The sequence below is a fragment of the Pezoporus occidentalis genome, unplaced genomic scaffold (assembly GCF_034315485.1).
Source record: "Pezoporus occidentalis ecotype Australia unplaced genomic scaffold, CSIRO_AGI_Poc_V1 ctg4, whole genome shotgun sequence".
In the NCBI taxonomy this organism is placed as follows: Eukaryota; Metazoa; Chordata; class Aves; order Psittaciformes; family Psittacidae; genus Pezoporus; species Pezoporus occidentalis.
Window position 1 is genome coordinate 13,274,724 of NW_026915724.1, and position 18,253 is coordinate 13,292,976.

An 18,253-nucleotide genomic window follows, 5' to 3' on the forward strand; every position below is an offset into this window, starting at 1 on the left:
GTCCAGATGTCTGAATTATCTCCACAAGCGTTGCTTTATTTCTGTGTCTAGCTTGATTTCCATAAAGTTGTACTGATGAGGTACAGTCTCCACAAGCAGGTACCATCAGATACCAGTGCCTGTCTGCCTTCCTTATCACAGAAAGCTGTCTCCAAGGTGGTGGTGCTCAAAGGTATTTGGTGGTCCTTCAGCTGGAAGCCATGTCATCCAACAAAGTCCATGCTTGATGACACCCTCTGCACACCAAGCAGTGATAATACCTTTGTATTTGTGAAGTGCCTCAATGCAAAGAGCTGTATTGCTGTCTCTCTTCATCTATGAGTGGCAAAGGAAACAGTATGAAAAAGAAAAAATGCCCTCATTCTAGCCTGGGGATGAATTTTTTTCCAGTGTATCAGTACTTCAATTCCAGACTGCACAACTCAGACAGTGCCAGCTACAGGAAAGAATGATGTGAGTTCCAGGGCACCATTTGTATTGAAAGCCAACTTCCACAGCTGGGGGAGAAGGAGGGCTTCTTTTCACTACAACTAAAGCTACACAGTGAAGACAAATAAACCCAGACACTCTGTGTATTAGCACCTGGCTTTCTCCCTGCTGTGTGCTTTTGCTGAGGGACAAGGGAACTCCAGAGACCACAGCAGTGTCTTTTCTCTTGATGCCATCTGCTGGCTCAATGCTACACAAAGTCTGGGCAGACCTAAAGAGAGCACACAGACTTAAAAGCAATCACAAGGCTTAACTTACTAATGCTTATAAGGTCCTGAGCAAACATCAGAGAAGAGCTAAATAATTATATTTTAAGATTGTGTAAAAATGTGCAGAAATATTTCCTGGTTTTAAAACCAAAAAAAACAATGAAAGGGAAAAAACTGAATATTTAGCTAGTACAGATTTAACACGGATTTGCATCACATTGCTCAGATTAAAAAAATGCAAAATAAAAGCTGCTACTGTCAGAAGCAGAGCTGGTCCCTGATTTTGCACAGCCCCATGCAAAAAAAAAATATCTAAGCAGAATGTTAAATAAATCTGCATGACAGCCTTAGTGGAGGGAGTTTGCTCGGTGGGTATTGGATATGAATAAAAGGTCATAGATTATAAACTACAAAGGTTGGTGCTGTCTTCTTTGAGCATTTGGACAGGTTTTGGCAAAAAGGGCTGCCATTTGTTGCTAACAAGACTCTCCAATAGTATCACATCTGAAATAATGATCACAGGAGGCTGGGCAAAAGACGGTGTTTGGGATGTCCTACACTTGTATTTCTGAGCAGGCTTACGGAAAAGCGATTTGTTGCCCACCCTCTACGACTTGCACCCTAACCACTAGTACTCAAAGCTCTTTTTGCAGTGTAACATGATAAAAACCATTGTTTTCAATTTTTAATACAATGGCCACTGAATTTTTCACTTCACGAAGGCCTTCCAGACTTCAAAAGATAACCGGTTGGGGAATATAACTTGTACCGGTTACCTTTCATGTACCATGTACATTTAAATTCTTCTGCTGTGGGGATGAGAAATAATGGAGGCATGTGCCTGGACTGTTGGTAAGCATGCTCTGGACAGGGCTGCAAACAGAGGCAAAGTACTAAAATGCACCCAACATTAACTACCCAAAACAATATATCACTTTCATCCACAAACTATTCTACTTACAACAACTTAATATACAACACCTAGTTTTATTTTACTAGTATAAGATGATTAATACTTGAGTTACATCAGAAGTCATTCAAACTATGTCTCACATCATCGTAATTGAAATATCCTTTACAAAGGACCGATTTTTCTCTCACATTTCTATTTCATATACCTGTACATACAATGGATGTGCACAAGCAGGATATCCTGCCTAAGGCACTGAACATAAAATAAATAAGCAACTGACAAGTATCAGTTCATCTTTTTATTTTTTTTTCAGAATATTTTAATATCGAAGCTCAAGTTGTTATTTTCAAGGGATAAGGAAGGGGAAAAGGAAAGGGAGAAGTTATGAAGACAGATTATTTTATTTCACTTCTGGTTTTGTGAATGGTCATTTCTGTAGGCAACAAAAGGTTGTTTTCTTAAAAAAAAACCAAAAAACAAAGAGCACCATTAAAGAAAGCATGATCCCTGAATTCTAAACAAAACACTGCCTGAACCAAAAAAATTGCTAAAATGCTTGTTTCACCCAGTCAAATCCGGTGGGGTAACAAAGCAAAGCATAACAGCATTGAACTGTAGCAACCCCGCTGAAACCAACTACACCCCCTTCTGAAGATTCAGAGAACCACTTTCTGAGCTTGTCCTGTGGGAATAATATTTTCTTTGGTAGAGGACTGAAGGAGGGTACTTACTTCACTGAATGCAGATAGAAAAAATATCTATGCATGTTAGGGATCTCCCCAGTAAATCTGTATTTCTCATGCATGTTAGGTATGAGCGGATTTCACATTGCTGTTATACTGCAGGAGTAACACTGCCCTAAAAAGGCATAGAATGGCTAATGTTGAACAGATGTAAACATTCAGAATACTGACAAAAAAAAAAATACACACAAAAAACCCTGTACTGAAAACGTGAATTAAGTTTCCATAAAGCAGGAAAAATATTTTACAGCAGTACAAGAGAATTATGGCAACAAAGTAAAGCACTTTTCTTGTAACATTCATGAACAGTACAAATACAACAAAGTTATTCTACGGACTAAATTATTCTTTAACTATCAAATATAGTACAAAGCGAAATATTATGTGCTATAAAAGAAGCAGCTCCTTAAATTAGACTAAAAAACCGCTTTTTTTTTCTTTTCGTTGGTTTTACAGTGACAAAGCATGATGACTGAAGACAACAGGATTTCATAGATTCAGAAACATTTAGCTACACAGGTCCATGGTAAAGCCACTGAATATATTATTACTTCCCTTTCCCCCCGTGTTCTGCAGAGCCACAGAAGAACTGCTGAGCTGCTGCCAGGAGACTGCAGAAGTCACTCAGTGTTCGGAGCAGGGCCCTTCACGTGTGTCAGCTAAAATGATCCCTTTCAGTGATGTTTCTCAGCTCATCTTGAGCGTTTATCCTGGTACTTCACCACACCTTGGAGAAACTGCTCAACCAGAGGCTACAATAACAATTCTGAAATTGTGCGTGTGTTTATAAGGGGAAGGGGGTGCAGCATAAGGTGATTTTACTTCAGAAATTGCATTATAAAGCACCATATGCACCAGCTTAAAAACTGTGCAAGGAATTGCAGGGTCCTGGAAAACCATCTGCATATTCTGTAGCTTACCCTGACAATATGCACCACCCTCAAGAAGAAAGTCTCTAGTACAGGGAATATACCTTTTGCTTTATGGCTCAACCTTTATTTTTGTCTTTTAAATGCTATTTCACATACTAGACCTCAGCAGATAAATAAAATGCAAACAGGGAGCATCCAGTTCACCATTTCTTAATTTTTTTTTTTTTGTTAAACATTATTTCAAAGGGAGTTTCTGCTTGGAAAATTAGTTCAGAACAGAAACACACAAACACACACACTGCAAATGCCCTAACGTTATCTGCATATCTCACAGGTATGCAATTAAAACAATAACGAGGAAGGAAAGAAAAGAAGAGTGTTTCTCCCTCTCACCCAAAAGTGCTGCTCCAGGGGTAGGAGTGGGGGAAGAATTTTGGAGATTTAAAACAAAAAAAGTAAAGGTAAATTATACACGCTGGACATTGGGACACATACGTACGTACACGCAAACACAGAGCAGTGTGTTCTTAAGCAATTCTTTCACCACTTTTCAGTGCATAAACTATTAACACCCCATGGTGCAAACTGCGGGGTCATTAGAAAATAAAATGACATTGGGCCTGGAACCTGGACAATTAAACAAACAGAAAAAAGAAGTAATTTGAAATTAACTTCTAAATGTGATTATGTTCTTAATGAAGACCAAGGGTCACTCTCCCTGAAGCATTTGTGTGATACCAGAATCCAAGTAAGGTTTTCAGTCACACTAGGATTCAGTCAGGCTCCTATATCACCGCAGCTGCATTTGAGTATTTTAATATCCTAAAACTAACCTGCAACAACATTTCATGACTGTTGCTAACTAATTGGTCAAATTTATTCCTGGTGCAACTCCAGTGACTCAAGAAAGAAAGGAGTGGAACTACACTACGGAAGAGTTTGGTCAGTTGTGTAATACATAACATAGCACCATCCAGTCTAATGCCATTTTAAATAACATTTTATCACGACCTCACACATGCAGGTTGCAATCCTGATACAAAAATAACAACATGACATGAACGAGTTATCTACCACATTAGTACACTCTTATCCTTCAAAGTAAAACTATTTTGTGGCTGGAATTTACGTCTGTATTATGTCAGTCAATACAAGAAGTATTTCAAGATGCAAGTACAAACGAATATTGACTTATGTGCTGTGGACAGGAAAACCTGAGCTAGAAATAAGGATTCCCAGCAGGCTTATATAAACATAGGTTATTAGAAGTCTAAGACTGGTTGCTCTCTTTATTTTAAATAGAAGTATCCTACCTCTACCAAGTATAAATACAACGCAATACAATACCGATACAAAGGCTCCTCAAATATGAATTTGATATACATTAACTGACTACACTGATGCTTAATGATGAGTATTTTCCAGTCACTGTTTTGAAAGAAACTGGCGTAACACTGGATGCTGATTTCCATGTGGTGACTTCTACCTTTTTGCTTGGTTGGCTTATTTTCCTACCAGAAGACCTGAAAGTGCTGAGAAACCATTTCTTAACTCACATGTCATATTAAGGAGCACTTTTGTATAGAAAAAAAAAAAAATATTGTATCAGCAACAAATTTGTTAGTGTAATTATAAATGGCCTTTGTACCACACAGTGTCAAAAATAATCTTGATATGTTGCTAGTTACAATAAAAGAGAACATCAAGGTGCACCATAGAGCTTCCTATTACAGGAATGTATGTTGTAGATATTCCAACTCACTTTTAAGACAATAAATGGCATTTATCATGTTTGTGAAAATGGTCCCACAAGAAAATAAATGTGGTTCCTCCATTCAGTAGAACCTCACTGATATGCACCCATGGCAGGGAGACCAGTTACAGCTTATGAATAAGTATGCAACCAAAGGTCATATAAAAAAAAAGTGTAGTGTAAAATGTAGCATACTTTTTTATTTACTAAATGTAGTTCTATCATTCACATTAATACCTCTGAATGCAACACTTAAATGCATCACGAAATCCAAGCAGTATTACATCTCACAGATTCTTATTACCATGCTCTCTGGAAACTGTGGAAGGAAAATCAGTTTTCTTGAACAGACTGTAAGGTCTCGGGATTAGTGAGGTTCTACAGCAATGGGAAAAAAAAACATTTTTTTCTGATGCTGACATTTGGGCAGACCCAACCACATATTGACAGATGGATGACTTGCACTCCATGTTTTGTGTTCTTGAAGTGGGAGTAAAAAAAGGTATTTTCATCTCCCCAGCAACCGCATGTGCTTTATCCCTTTATAATATTTTCCTTTTAGGTGAATAGGGCCCCAAATCATTGTTTTTCTTCTCTGCTGTTATGGTGGCTAGCACATCTGGAATGCAGCTATAGTCCTGAATGTAAATACAGTACAGAATAAATACTGAAGGTTACTTTAAAGATGCAGTATCCCTTTTAAAAATGCCTTTTGCTTCCAAATTTCTAAAAGGTAGGTTAAGGGGTCTGAATTCCTTTGAGAAAACAAAACAAAACAAAACAAGTCAGTGCTGTAAGTAATTCTAAGAATTACTTTAAATAGTAAAACTTTGAGATGTTATTTAAATAGACTCACAAAAGAGGGAAAACAACTGATAAACTAATACTCAACCAATATGCAATTAGACTCTTTTCTTATTCATTCACCATAAGAATGCATCATTTTTAGGCCATAGAAAGGCTAGAACATCCAGAATGTATTACATAAATTTGACCCTATATATAATACATATATTTGGGACTGACAAACCAAGTGGACAGATGAAGAGACAAATACAAATAAAGAATATTTGAGTGGGAAACAGGAAGAGAAGACAGCTTTGTAATCCCCAGTAGAGAAGTTACTTTCTCCAAACTCTACTGAAGCCAGTGTGATTCTAGCATTGGTCCCACTAACCCATCACATACACAAATCCTTCCCAAGGAATCAACAAGAAGAGCTGATGAGTAAGGTGTGAGTTCCGTAGCCCCTGGCAGGCACGTAAGGAAACTCCTCTAACAATGTAAACTGCTTTTTTTTTTCTCCAGGTGAAGTGGCTATATTTTAGCCCTAGATAGTGAAAGTCAGTAGAAGAAAGCAACCCTATCAGCAGAAAACCTGCAAACAGAACTTAGAAGCTACAATGGCCGATACCCCATACCTTGCCACTATCCCCCCTCAGAACAGTCATTATTCAGTGTGTTATTCATTCTGCATAGTTACTCCACTTCTTACAGTTAGTCTTCCACTGATTTTTAAGCTGCAGCTTGTATCAACTATCAAAAAAGTGGAGAAAAAATGTGCTGCACTTTGTGCAAATAAATAGAAGCTACGAATGACATGCGTTAATGCCTTTTTTTTTTCCTTTAGCACAGCAAAATAGCTCATTGACGCTTCAGTAACAAGGATATCTTTTTTTCTTAAACAACCACTACAGGTTTCCTCTTCTTCCCCAAAAATGGCACTCAGGCAGGAAAAACTAAATTCTGAAAGCACCATGTTGAAGAAAAAGAAATTAAAAATAATAAAAATAAATCAATTGACTAATTGCAAACCATTAGTGGCCTCAACTGTTCCAATCTCTGCATTCCTTTGTCCTGCTTTCCCACACTGATAAGGGATACTGCATCTTTGATTCAGTTCCTACCGTACAACCAGACAAGCTACGCACAGTTTGGAAGGCCCTATGCAGTCATCGTGACAGAAGGCTCCGCAGCCTTTGCACACGATCATGGCTTTCAGCCTGCAAGAGCATTTCAGTTCCAGTTCATCGGCATTGCTACTGTCAGCAAATTTTTGAACCGGGATCTGTGCGTTCTGGTTAGACAGGCCTGTGGCAGCGTTGGAGCTACTTCCTAAAATCCCAATCGATTTCTCAATTGCAGATGCTGTCCTTTTGAAGCTTGCGCTACCGAAGTGGATTGTTGGGTAATTTCCACAGAGCTGCTGCTGCTGCTGCTGCTGCTGCTGCTGCTGTGGGTGCTGCATCTGTATTTTCTGAGCAGCAACTTGGGTAAAAGGCTTCTGTGGCTCAGAAAGTAAATAGGAAGAGAAATCTGCATTCTTTAATGCAAACGCTTTCAACTGTTCTTTCACTTCATTCTGATCATAGGAAGCTTGTTTCATGCCCATTTCGCAGCTGCTGCTTAAACCTTCCTCAAAAGAAATAGGTTCAGATTTTATATTGCTACAGATGCTTGCTGGCTGAGGCCAACTAAGTCTTTTAGTGGTTTCCATAGTAACTGTCGGTTGTTTTTGATCAGAGGGGACTTCTGCGTTTGGGTGAGGAGGGGGAGGAGGTGGCAGGGGTGGAGGGGGAGGAGGGGGGTGCACTAATGTTTTACTCTGCAGAGTTTGAGAGGCACTGGCAATGTCATCACCTTCCTTGATCTGAATATTAGGGGAAAACACACTTCCTAGCCTCAGCTGGTGCGCTGCTGTAGAAATATTCACGTCTCCCAAGCCCTTCTGTTCCAGGTGCCTGCTAAAAGCAAATGCGTTGCAGCCAGGTGGGCCTTTTGAAGTAGTTTGCAACAAAGCTGCCGTGGGAACGGGGCCTCTCGCAGCCATGGACATTTGGTAAAAATGCTGTCTATGTGAGGTACTAGCTTCTGCGTGAAAGCTGCCGTTTTTATCAATGTGAAACAGGCTCTGCTGGAAACTGCATGAAGGCAAAGGCCTCTTCTGCTGCTTGATCTCTGGGCTGTGAGCAATTCGGCTCTGAATGGCATGTTTGTTCAGCCACTCCTGCTTAAACGGCTGACCATGCCCTAGCTGATTCATGCTGGAACTAATCACACAAGGAGCCACTTTAACATCTGTATCCATTGACACCTTCCCAGGCTCACATTTAATTTGAGCATGTTCCCCTACAGTCCTGGCCATCCTCTTTTTCGGATGGTTTTCACGCTTTCTGATTTGCAGTGGGGCTATGCTGCCTGCTGCAAAGCCTTTACCATCTGGATTAGGAGAGTTGGAAGGATGTTCAACACTATTTCTCTCGGACACTGCTGTTTTACATACTGAGGTAGTTTGCAAAGGCAAGGGAAGCCTGTTAATTTCTAGTTTGGCTCCTGATCTGGGCTGCGGCAGCACTTTCTCTAAAGGCAGATTGCCTTGCAGTAACTGTGTCACTAAAGGATTGTTGGCCTCCACTGACGATAAGCGACAGCTTGTGCTCCCAGCGCTGGTAACTCTCTTTAGGGTTTCTGTTGTCAGGGGCAGGGAGTCTTCCATGGAGTCCGCAATGGATGTCTTGGAGGTCTGAGGCGGCTGTGCACTTGTGGATATTTCTGCAGTCTGGGCAGACATTTCAGATCCTGTAAAATCCTCAGTGTCCATCCTGAAGCACTTGTCAGACTCATTAGTTTCCGATTTAACAGGAACAGCAATGCTCGTCAAAAGACTCCTGGATTGCAGTTCTGACATTTGCGTGTAACTGGAAGGTTCAGTTTTGACATTTTTTAAGCAGTTTTGCTCTGAGTATTCCTTATGCTTACTGGGGTTGAGGTGGCTGACCACTGGCTGGTCTGTATTCATTGCTTCTTCATCATGCCAACAAATTCTATTGTTAGTGTTATACTGACTGGCACAGGCAGCATCTGCTTCATTTTTCAAAGCTGAAGGACCTCTTAATTGCTCAGGAAAACCTTGGCTGGGAGTAACCACCTCAATTAATTTATCTTGAGGAGAAAGAGGCACTTCTCGAAGACTTGAACAACCTGCCTGTAAGTTTTTGCTGTCTTGCTTTGTTGTAATGGTGACAAAGCTGGAGCTGTGCTCAAGGCTTTCATTAGACACCACTTCAGGCCTACTTATGACAGACACCTGAGGACAGGCTATACTTTGTAAGGCAGCTTCTGTCCTTATAGGTCTGCTCTGCAGGTCAATGCTGTTCTCTGCATTTTCAACAGAAGAAGAAAGTGACAGACTGGAATTCAGAGTTGTAGTGTGGTCGACAATGACCTTGCAAGGTATAGATCTGTTCATGGCAGTTTGTGTAAAGGTCACGGGCTGAGATTTACCAGAGAGATCCATTCGGTTTCGTGCTCCAGAGCTTTTATCTAAGAGATCAGCATTTAATTTAATAGCATTATCATAAGAGTTTATTGTCACCATGTTACCAGTAAACATTGACATGGGTGGCCTTGCAACAGGATCGGCTACTGCAAGGGCCTCACTGCAACTTAAAGCTGACCTAACGGTAGCGTGAATGGAGACAGTGCTTTGCTCATTACACCCAGTTATGGCTATCTTATCAGAAGAAAATCTGTTGGTAGTCCCCACTGGGGGAATCAGTACAGAACTACCAGGGAGATGATTTGGCAAGTTATTTGCAATAGATGAAGCTGGCACAGTGGCATAATGAGTGGAGACTGTGTTATTCACATTGCTACTCGGTATCGGCAACCGCTTGTCATCAATGGCGTTTGATAAGACCGTATTGTCTATGGGGACTGGTACATTACTGTTATCAATACATTTTGGTCCAATGGTTATGCATGGAGTATCAGCCCCTTGGATGGTTTTCAGCATATTTATATTACAAGCTGAAACTGCTGTGTTTGCGCTGTCAACAGACATTAAAACAGAGGATTTATCAACAGAACTTGCAAAAGAAAGTTCTTTAATTGCTCCAGACATAGCAGTGCTGCAAACACACACAGAGACTGAACTTTTATTATAAAGCACTGGCACACTGTTACTTTCAGTAGAGGTAGATGAAATAATTTTCTCACACAATTGTGGCATAGGTATATTTTCATCAGAACTGTGCACAGGTATCTCAGTAGCAGTTTCTGGTAATGTAGCTGTGCTAAGTGACTGCTGCAATAAAGTGGTTGTCTCACGGTGATGAGCAGACTTGTTGCTAGGGGACCTGCAGTTAGGATTAACTATAATGACACCAGTAGAACCCTCAATTTTTGTGTCAGTAGATGTTGGTATCTCCAGAGATGAGGTACTTTCCTTTGAGCTGAACTGCGACTTTGATTCTTTATTGGTCTGGAGTAAATGAGCTCTGGCTTGATGCTTTGCAAATAGCTTGGCCTTTGTTTGCTCCTTGATGTGCGCCAGAGTTCTTGTCTTCCCACCTTCGCACGGGGTCCCCATTGCTCCAGAGACTATGCTCGCAGCTGCTGCCACGGCTGCTGCAGCTGCAGCTTCTCTTTGGGCTCTTGCTTGCTGAGCTCTTGCTTTAATATCTGCAAGAGTTCTAGCACCAGTGTTTCTCCCGCTGCTGACCGATGTACTTGGGGAAACTCGAGGTTCTGGTTTAGAAACAGGTTGGCTCTTGATGATAAAAGGTGGTCCAATTTTTGAAAGCTGAATCTAAAGGAAGAAAAAAACCCAATAATTTTAATGAGAACATGGACTTGCTAAAACTGCTGTTTCTTAAGGGATCAGAGAAATGCAATGAAGGGTATTACTGTTCAGTGCAGCTGACCAGAAAAATGCTAACATTTGATCATATTTACACTTCGGTATTTTATCATCCACTGCCATGAGAAACTGACGTCTGTATTAGCCTACTTACATTGATCCGACTCACAGGAATACAGATTGAAGTGGATGACAAGATGACGCTTATCTGATACAATTTGTCAGACCTGTTTTATACGCGGTGTATCTAACTGAGAAGATCAACAAGCCTAGTGCAGTGACACTGGAAAAAAGCAAATGCGTGGAAAAAATAATGACCATGTAGTGCTTTCCCTCCTTGGTCTCCAAAGATTAAGACATTAGGAACTGCCTGCCTTTCTCTCACATACCAGACAACAAATCTTGCCTTTAGATAGGATGAAGTAGTGTCTCCACTGAGCCTGTTTCTCATGTTGCACCACAGAGCACTTTAGAATAGTGGTATAAAAGAAGTGAATCACCAAAGGATACACTTTTCCCTTTCTCATTCGCAATTTTAAGAGACTTACTTTAGTCCATCCCTGGGATACCTCCTATACTACTGCATATCAAAAATGAAATCCTCAAACCTACAGTTATTAAAAATGCAAATATTAAAGTTTTAAATACCTAAAACTTTAAGCAAAATAATAACCTGTAAAATCACCGGCATTTTTAGTATGCTTACAGTTAGTCGTATCTGTTTTCAGGATTAGAGGTTAAAGTCCTGGGACCACTTTATAACTTAAACACTCTCTCAGAACACCCAAAGGTTGGCAAAAAAAAAAAAAAAAAGTATTTCTTAAAAGGAACCTATGTTTACTGGCTGGCCACAGTAAGAGGAGTTGGTGGTCAACGCTGTGACTTCTCTTCTGAAAAGAACTAAGAAAAGACCTAGGTAATATCTGTAGAAAAAGTAGTTATAAGATATGATGGGAAGTGACAGTTGTATAGCAGAATGACTTATGAGACCTGGGGTTCCTCTTCCTCTTTTTATTACCAAGGATAGTTTTTTTTTGGTGAGATAACCCAAAAGCCAAGTGTTTGTTACACAAAAAGCCATACTAGAATTGATTGTACAAAATTATTTTTCAAAATGCTTGCCAATCTTTCAGTATTCTCATTCACTGGCTGGAGGCTTCAGGGAGATTCAGCTCTTAAGACTGCGCAAGACTAACACCATCTGATTTTCCATGAGAGATCAGTGGAAATCAATATTAAAATGGCATTGTAATATATAACCATTTATATAACCATATATAACCATATAACCCTATGCTGGTCTGGAGGGCTGGATGACTTCACTTTTTCTAGCAGTTAAATTTTTTGGTTTATAAATAAACAGTCATGTCTAATATTGTGAGTCTTTAACATTTATATGAACATCGAGTAACACAAACTCATAATCACTTCAAAACATTTTGCTTTCTGTTTCAGTAACATCTTTTTTTCAGTTTCTGCTTTGCATGAACAGAACTGCTAAAGCTTTAAGTGCTTGATTATTTTTATTATTATAGTCATGACCTTTTTTATTCCCTAGCGATCTAGTTTCCTTTGTGCTTAGAGAGTGATTAGAATTTATTAGGCTAGTCAGAGACCTTCCAAATATGAAAGAATATCACTAAACTCAGAATGGACTAACTTGCAATTGCATCACCGCTCGTAAAAATAAATTAGTTGAGATATGCTTCTGCACTAGTGATTAAAACAGTTAGCCTGTTTGCCCTCCCAGCCATATTAACGATGTTCAGGGACTACAGCAGTTAAATATAAATGCAGAAAAGGGCATTTCTGAATAATCAGGAAGTCATATTGCAAAGTCAATAGCCTAAGTTCAGCAAATTGGATCTAAACCTTGGCTGATGTCATCATGTACAAAATTAAAAGGGCCAAAATGCTGAGCCTATATATAACTAAATCTATAGTTTTCTCTGTTAGGAAAAAATAAAAAAGCTTTCAACTGGAATCCACTTTCTTACACAGCAGAATGATACACATAAAAATGTTTGCTTAGTTGGTGTGTCTTTTTCACCTTTTGCTTTGCCATTAACAAAGATATGTATACATATATCAATTAGACACTTCCGCGTGATAGCCAGGTCTACAGTGAAATCTTCTACTTCAGTCTACCCCAAACCTTGGGCTTGCAAAGGGATCTCCAACTATTCTGACTATAGGTTCTCTTGGTGGATGAAGGCGCTGGTGTTTTTCTTGGTATTGGTTATGGTAACATTTGTTATTCATGCTTGCTGGAGAAGTCATATGCAGGAGAACAAGTGGATGATATAGTTGGGCAATAAAAAAACCAAATAGCACTGTGTAAAAGATGGGGAAGCTCTTGAATTAGGTTGAACCATAGGTCCTGGAAAACTTCCCCTCACACAAAAGCAGTTCTGCAGTAAAGACCGTGATGGAACAACTATAGGTATGTTTACATCAAAAGTAGTTTGGCATGGTAGGAATGTAATAGTAAAGTGAAACGATCAAAACTAACACCCCTCATACCTCCACAGAAAATATACCATGCACTGTGTCTGCATGCTGTCAGTAGGAGCAAGATAATAAACTTTTAGTTTCTAAGCCAGCCTGTTTATTCATTACTTTACCTTAAGGGGTGGAACTCGGGGTTCTTCCCTGGGTGGCTGCTCTTTCTCAGATGGACTCGTTGATGAAGCACTTCGGTTAGGCTGATCATCATCTATTCTAGCTCTCTTCTCTTTGCAGATTCCAAAACTGTGCTGTTCTGCTGTTTTCCTCTTTGGGATTTCTGGGTCTCTACTTTCATTCCTCACTTCAGGTGATTTTGTGGGTTCTAATGACTTGGAAGAATGTGAATTCTCCAGACGGCTTTGGGTGCTGCCTGTTAGCTTGTGAGATTTACTTCTGCATGCTTCAGAGAATGTAGCTTTCTCTAGAGATGAGGTATATAGTTTATCATGTGGCTTTGATGGAAGCAATTCAATATTTTTGCCAACTGGTACTTCGACAGCTACCTCTGATGGCAAGAGTGTACCCTTCTTGTCACCTCTTTGTTGAACACTGTGATTTTTATTTTTCATCACCTCTGGAGGACAGTGTTCTGGGATGGGTGCAATGTAGGATTTATCTATTTCAGAATGTGACTTACATGGCTGATCACTGAGAGTTTTGTTTTGGGGCTCTTCCAATACTGAAGTATCAGGTATAATTGTTAGTGGACCAACTTTCATATTTTCAGGGACACACTGAAGTTGCTTTGGCTGAAGAACAAGATTTTCTTCTTGAAGCACCTTAGGAATGGCAGAGCTTTCTTCTTTCACAGTGGGAAGGGAGTTTTCTGACAAACATGGTGATTTCCTTTGCTGCAGAATAAGTCTTTCATTGCTCGGGGAATTGGAAACTGGAGATGTCTCTGATGGAAGAGGCAAACTGTTTGCCATGGATGTTTCCGAAGTTAGAAGAACAGAAGATACTGAAGATGTCTCTGATGTTAAAGGCAAATCGGACATAGGAGATGTTTCTGATGTTAATGGTAAATTAGAAGCTGGTGATGCCTCAGATGTTAAAGGTAGATTTGACATCAGAGATGCTTCTGAGGTTACAGGTGAGGTGGACATTGGAGAGATTTCTGACATTAGAGGTATGGGCAAGTTTTCATCATTGGCCTTTTGCTGAATATCACCTTCAATGTTTTCAGTACTGGACACTTCGGATGAGCAAGCTGTTTCAAGAGATGCTGGAGTACAGGGTTCCTCTGAAGTTGACTGAGTGTCTCCTCCAGGAGAAGCAATACAAACACAGGGTCCTTCTGGACTTCCAGAGGAAAAGGAAGTTTCAGAAATACAAGCATTCTCAGATGACTGCTCCTCAGGGTCACTTTGAAGCTCCATATCTACTGCAATGCCTCCACCAGTGAACAAGGACCCTTCCACAGCAGTATTTTGCATTTCTGGTGCAACTAGCTCTTTTGCAGACTCAGAGTCCTTCTCTGCTGTATCACTGACAGAGTTTGTGGATGAAGCTGATTGTGCTGGTGATACGCAATCCTCCAGCTGATCTATCACAACAGACATCTCTTCCTGAGGGCATTCTGACTTCAACTCCACTTTAATTTCAATGTGAGATACAGTATCAGTTACCTCATTCATTGTGACACAGGACTCAGTGCTGTCTGTAAGCTGTACTGCTTCTGCTTCTTCACTTGTGCCAGCTGGACTAACTGACTCTTCAGAAAACTCATGTTCTGTTTTGTGGTTCTCCTCTTGGCATTCACAAATACTAGTCTCAACCTCTTCAGCAATCTCCTCCTGAATGATTGATTCTTCAGGTATCAGTATATCCTCTGAGTCTGCCGTTAGATCCTTGGCAGGAACCTGTTCCATACCAGGAAGAGATGGACAATAATCTCTCTCTGGTAAGGGTGGAATTTTAGCACCTTTCTCTTCTTGGTCCTCAGAGGTTCCTTGCTTAGAAGGACCAGGTGTGACAGAAGATCCACACAGAGAACTGCTTTCATCTTCATCATTGTTTTGCACCGCAGTGAGTTTCACTGATTCCCCTCGTGATAACCCCAGCCTAAAACACACAAATAAAAAGGTCAACACAGACATGATAAAGGAACAGGATCATCTTTCTTGCCAACATATTTTATTTTAAAGTAATTAAGTGGTGTCTGACTGATTTCTACATGATTTTATATATTTTGGAAACCTAACTACACAGATTTTCTTACCGTTTTCAAAAAAACTTAAGTGTTTTAAAAATAAGTAATCTGTTATTCAAGTATTTGGCACTTCAATGAAACAAAAAAATAAGGTAGACAGGTTCACCACTACTCACTCATACTATGTTTAATTTTATTTTTCCAAATACCAGCACAACACTGTAGTACTACTACAGCATGCATTGCAGGGGAAATGCACAACTCTATCTTCATCAGTAACAGTTCTAAAGGAAATCCATTTTTTTCCTCTTACATCTGAATTAAGGGTCAACTCAGCCAGCACTATGGCTTGAATGCTGCATCTGAAATTAATAATGGAAAGCATGCATTTTGGTTTTGTAATTTGACAGTAATTTATTTTTTTTTATGAAAATCAAAATAACTCCACTTCAGCTTTATTTTACAAGTCAAGAGTCAATTATAAACATCTTGGATAACAGCTTGTGTCGTTTTGCTCCTTTCTGTCAGCAAGCAAAATGCTTTATTAAGATAAAAACTATTTCTAAATAAACATATTGATGTAGATACTATTAATTTGATTTCATTATAATTTAGAAGTTTAACATTCTTAAGAAGCTAAAAAGACACATATTTATAATCTATGAATTCATTCTCAGAGATGAAGAGTAAAGGAACTGTTTCTATGTATACTTCTCTTCTAAAGATCTTTTTTACCTTCGGTCCTGAAGATAATGCTTTTAAAAAAAAAGTTTTATTACTTCAGTAGAATTAAAAAAAAAACCAACAAACCAAAACAAACCAAATTTCGAGGGCTGAAAAAAATGGCTATTAAAAAAAAGTATGCACTCTGACACCCTCATTTTTTTTCTATGGACTGTGGGAGTAGAGGTGTTCAGCAACTTTAGTAAGATTTTCCAAACTTTGTGCATCAGCAGTTCCATAACACTTTCACACAAAGCTTGGTTGGAGACCTTAAAAGAATTTTCATGGTCTTAAGGATCTTCAAATCTAATTAACAGAAGTTTGATCTCTGTTCTTATTTTAATCAGAAAAGAAAGAATAATACAGAAATAAATGAGCATAAAAGATATACAGATATAATAGAAGCAAGATAACTTGTCAATGTACAACCAGAGGATACAGAGATCACAAAGCCCATGTTTATGGAAATACAGAATAAACTTATAACAAATACAAACCTGTGGTTGTGCATTTAAAAAATACTGAACAGATGCATTACAGACATAGCTATAAGTGAAATACCCACTTTGTACCCCAAAAAGCACTTTTAGGGTAACTGTTAGTATTACCTACTACTACTCACCTAACATGCATTAAATCTCCCTACCCTGTGACATCAATATGCTGAGGAAAGATCCTCTAGAGAGCAATTCAGGAAAGCAAATTTACATCTCCTACATTGACTGTATTTCAGAAGCTGTGTCTTTCTTCTATATAGGCTATAGGTTCCTTATATAGTGGAAGTTTAGGTTATAGGTTTAGGTGAGTAAAATTTAATTTACCTAGGTGTAAGTGAGTAACTTACTTCCTCTATAATTCCTTGTGTAAACAAGCAAAAGTTATCTCAAAAAAATGAGGAGGGAGAAGAAAAGAAATCCAGTGCATTACTGAAAACTGAATCAGTGGTTTATTTTCTCTAGGTGGCTTACATCACAAAAAGATATTGCCTGATAGTTATCTTTTGGAATGAGAATCAGCAAAGAAATAAAGGATGGGATAACGGGTAAAGCTGAATGCAACTGTCACATGGACACTGCACAAATACGTGCATTCCGGTAGCACCCTGAAGAGGAAGAAGAATTAAAAAAAAATATGATTATGTAGGATTAAGGCCAGAAAAACATGTACTGAATCTCAATCGTTTTTTACAATATTGGAAATACTACCATCTTGAAGAAGACACTGCAGTGAAGAGAAAGGCTTTCAAAGAAGATTCGAGATCAGCATGCTTAAAGCAATCTCAGATTGCAAGATGAACAGCTGATCTTTCTTCCTTAGACAAAAAGACACCCAAAGTTCACAAAATAGCACAAAAACAGGACAGCAGTAGAGAGCCACCAGTGAAAGTGCTAAGGACAAGATTCAGCTGGTAAAGAAAGGGCAGTCAGTCATCAAACCAAAAAACCCCAAATAGCTACTCAATGACATATGGATGCTGATATTCTAGTGGTATGAAAAGTAATACTAGAAAAAATAATAATAATTAAAAAAAGAAAAAAAAAGAAAAAAAAAGGATGGATTAAATCAGCAATAAAATTTAGAGGAGGTCTATCCAAAATTAAAACTTTGATTTTGTGAGCTGACAGTACTATTCTGACATTTAACTCTCTCAAGACTGGGAAAAGAAATTATATATTGAGACAACAGACTATAACATTTGCTATCCTGGGGCAACAAGCCAGAAGAATGTGGATTTCTGGCAATTTGCATTAGCTGATCCTAGATAAATGACAGCAGAATGAAGTTTTTGTTATTTAAAGAAAGTCAGAAAGAGGACAAATAAACAACCATAAGGAAATGGAAAGAGAACATAAATGGATGGAAGTAAACTACAACTGACAGTCCCATCATAAACAGCCTGGGTACAGATAAGAGCAAATACAAGAAACGTAATGTACAGAGCCAGCATGGAAGAAGCACTCTAAAGTCTTTGAATGCCATGAACTGAGGAGTGTGTAAAAATGTTTACGAAGATTCTGCATCTATTAATGGTCCTTCTCTAAATATAAGGTGAAACTTGAATTTACATATGGAGTATTAAAAGATCAAATTAGCTAAAGTCAGAGCAAAAATACCACACTGACTGTAAAGTAAGCAATTCTGACTGAAGGAGAAAGCCATTTTGCAGGCATGGCATGTGAGAAATAGCTCGGGAAGCTTTCAAAATCTGCAGCTTCAGTCAATCTACATAGCTGAAAAGAGACAAAGTTT

The 18,253-nt window shown here is 39.0% G+C and overlaps 1 protein-coding gene across 7 annotated transcripts in view; it reads right to left on the bottom strand.

The window, feature by feature from the left end:
- Window positions 1-1,665: 1,665 nt before the first annotated feature.
- ASXL3 (ASXL transcriptional regulator 3) overlaps window positions 1,666-18,253 on the bottom strand; it is a 123,971-nt gene continuing 107,383 nt past the window's right edge. For all 7 annotated transcript variants that reach the window (XM_062633487.1, XM_062633488.1, XM_062633490.1 and 4 more), the window contains 2 exons: window positions 13,245-15,192; window positions 1,666-10,569 (listed from right to left, as the gene is read on the bottom strand). In XM_062633487.1, the coding sequence (XP_062489471.1) occupies window positions 6,883-10,569; window positions 13,245-15,192 (5,635 nt within the window). In that variant the 3' untranslated portion in view covers window positions 1,666-6,882. The remainder of the gene's footprint in view (window positions 10,570-13,244; window positions 15,193-18,253) is intronic.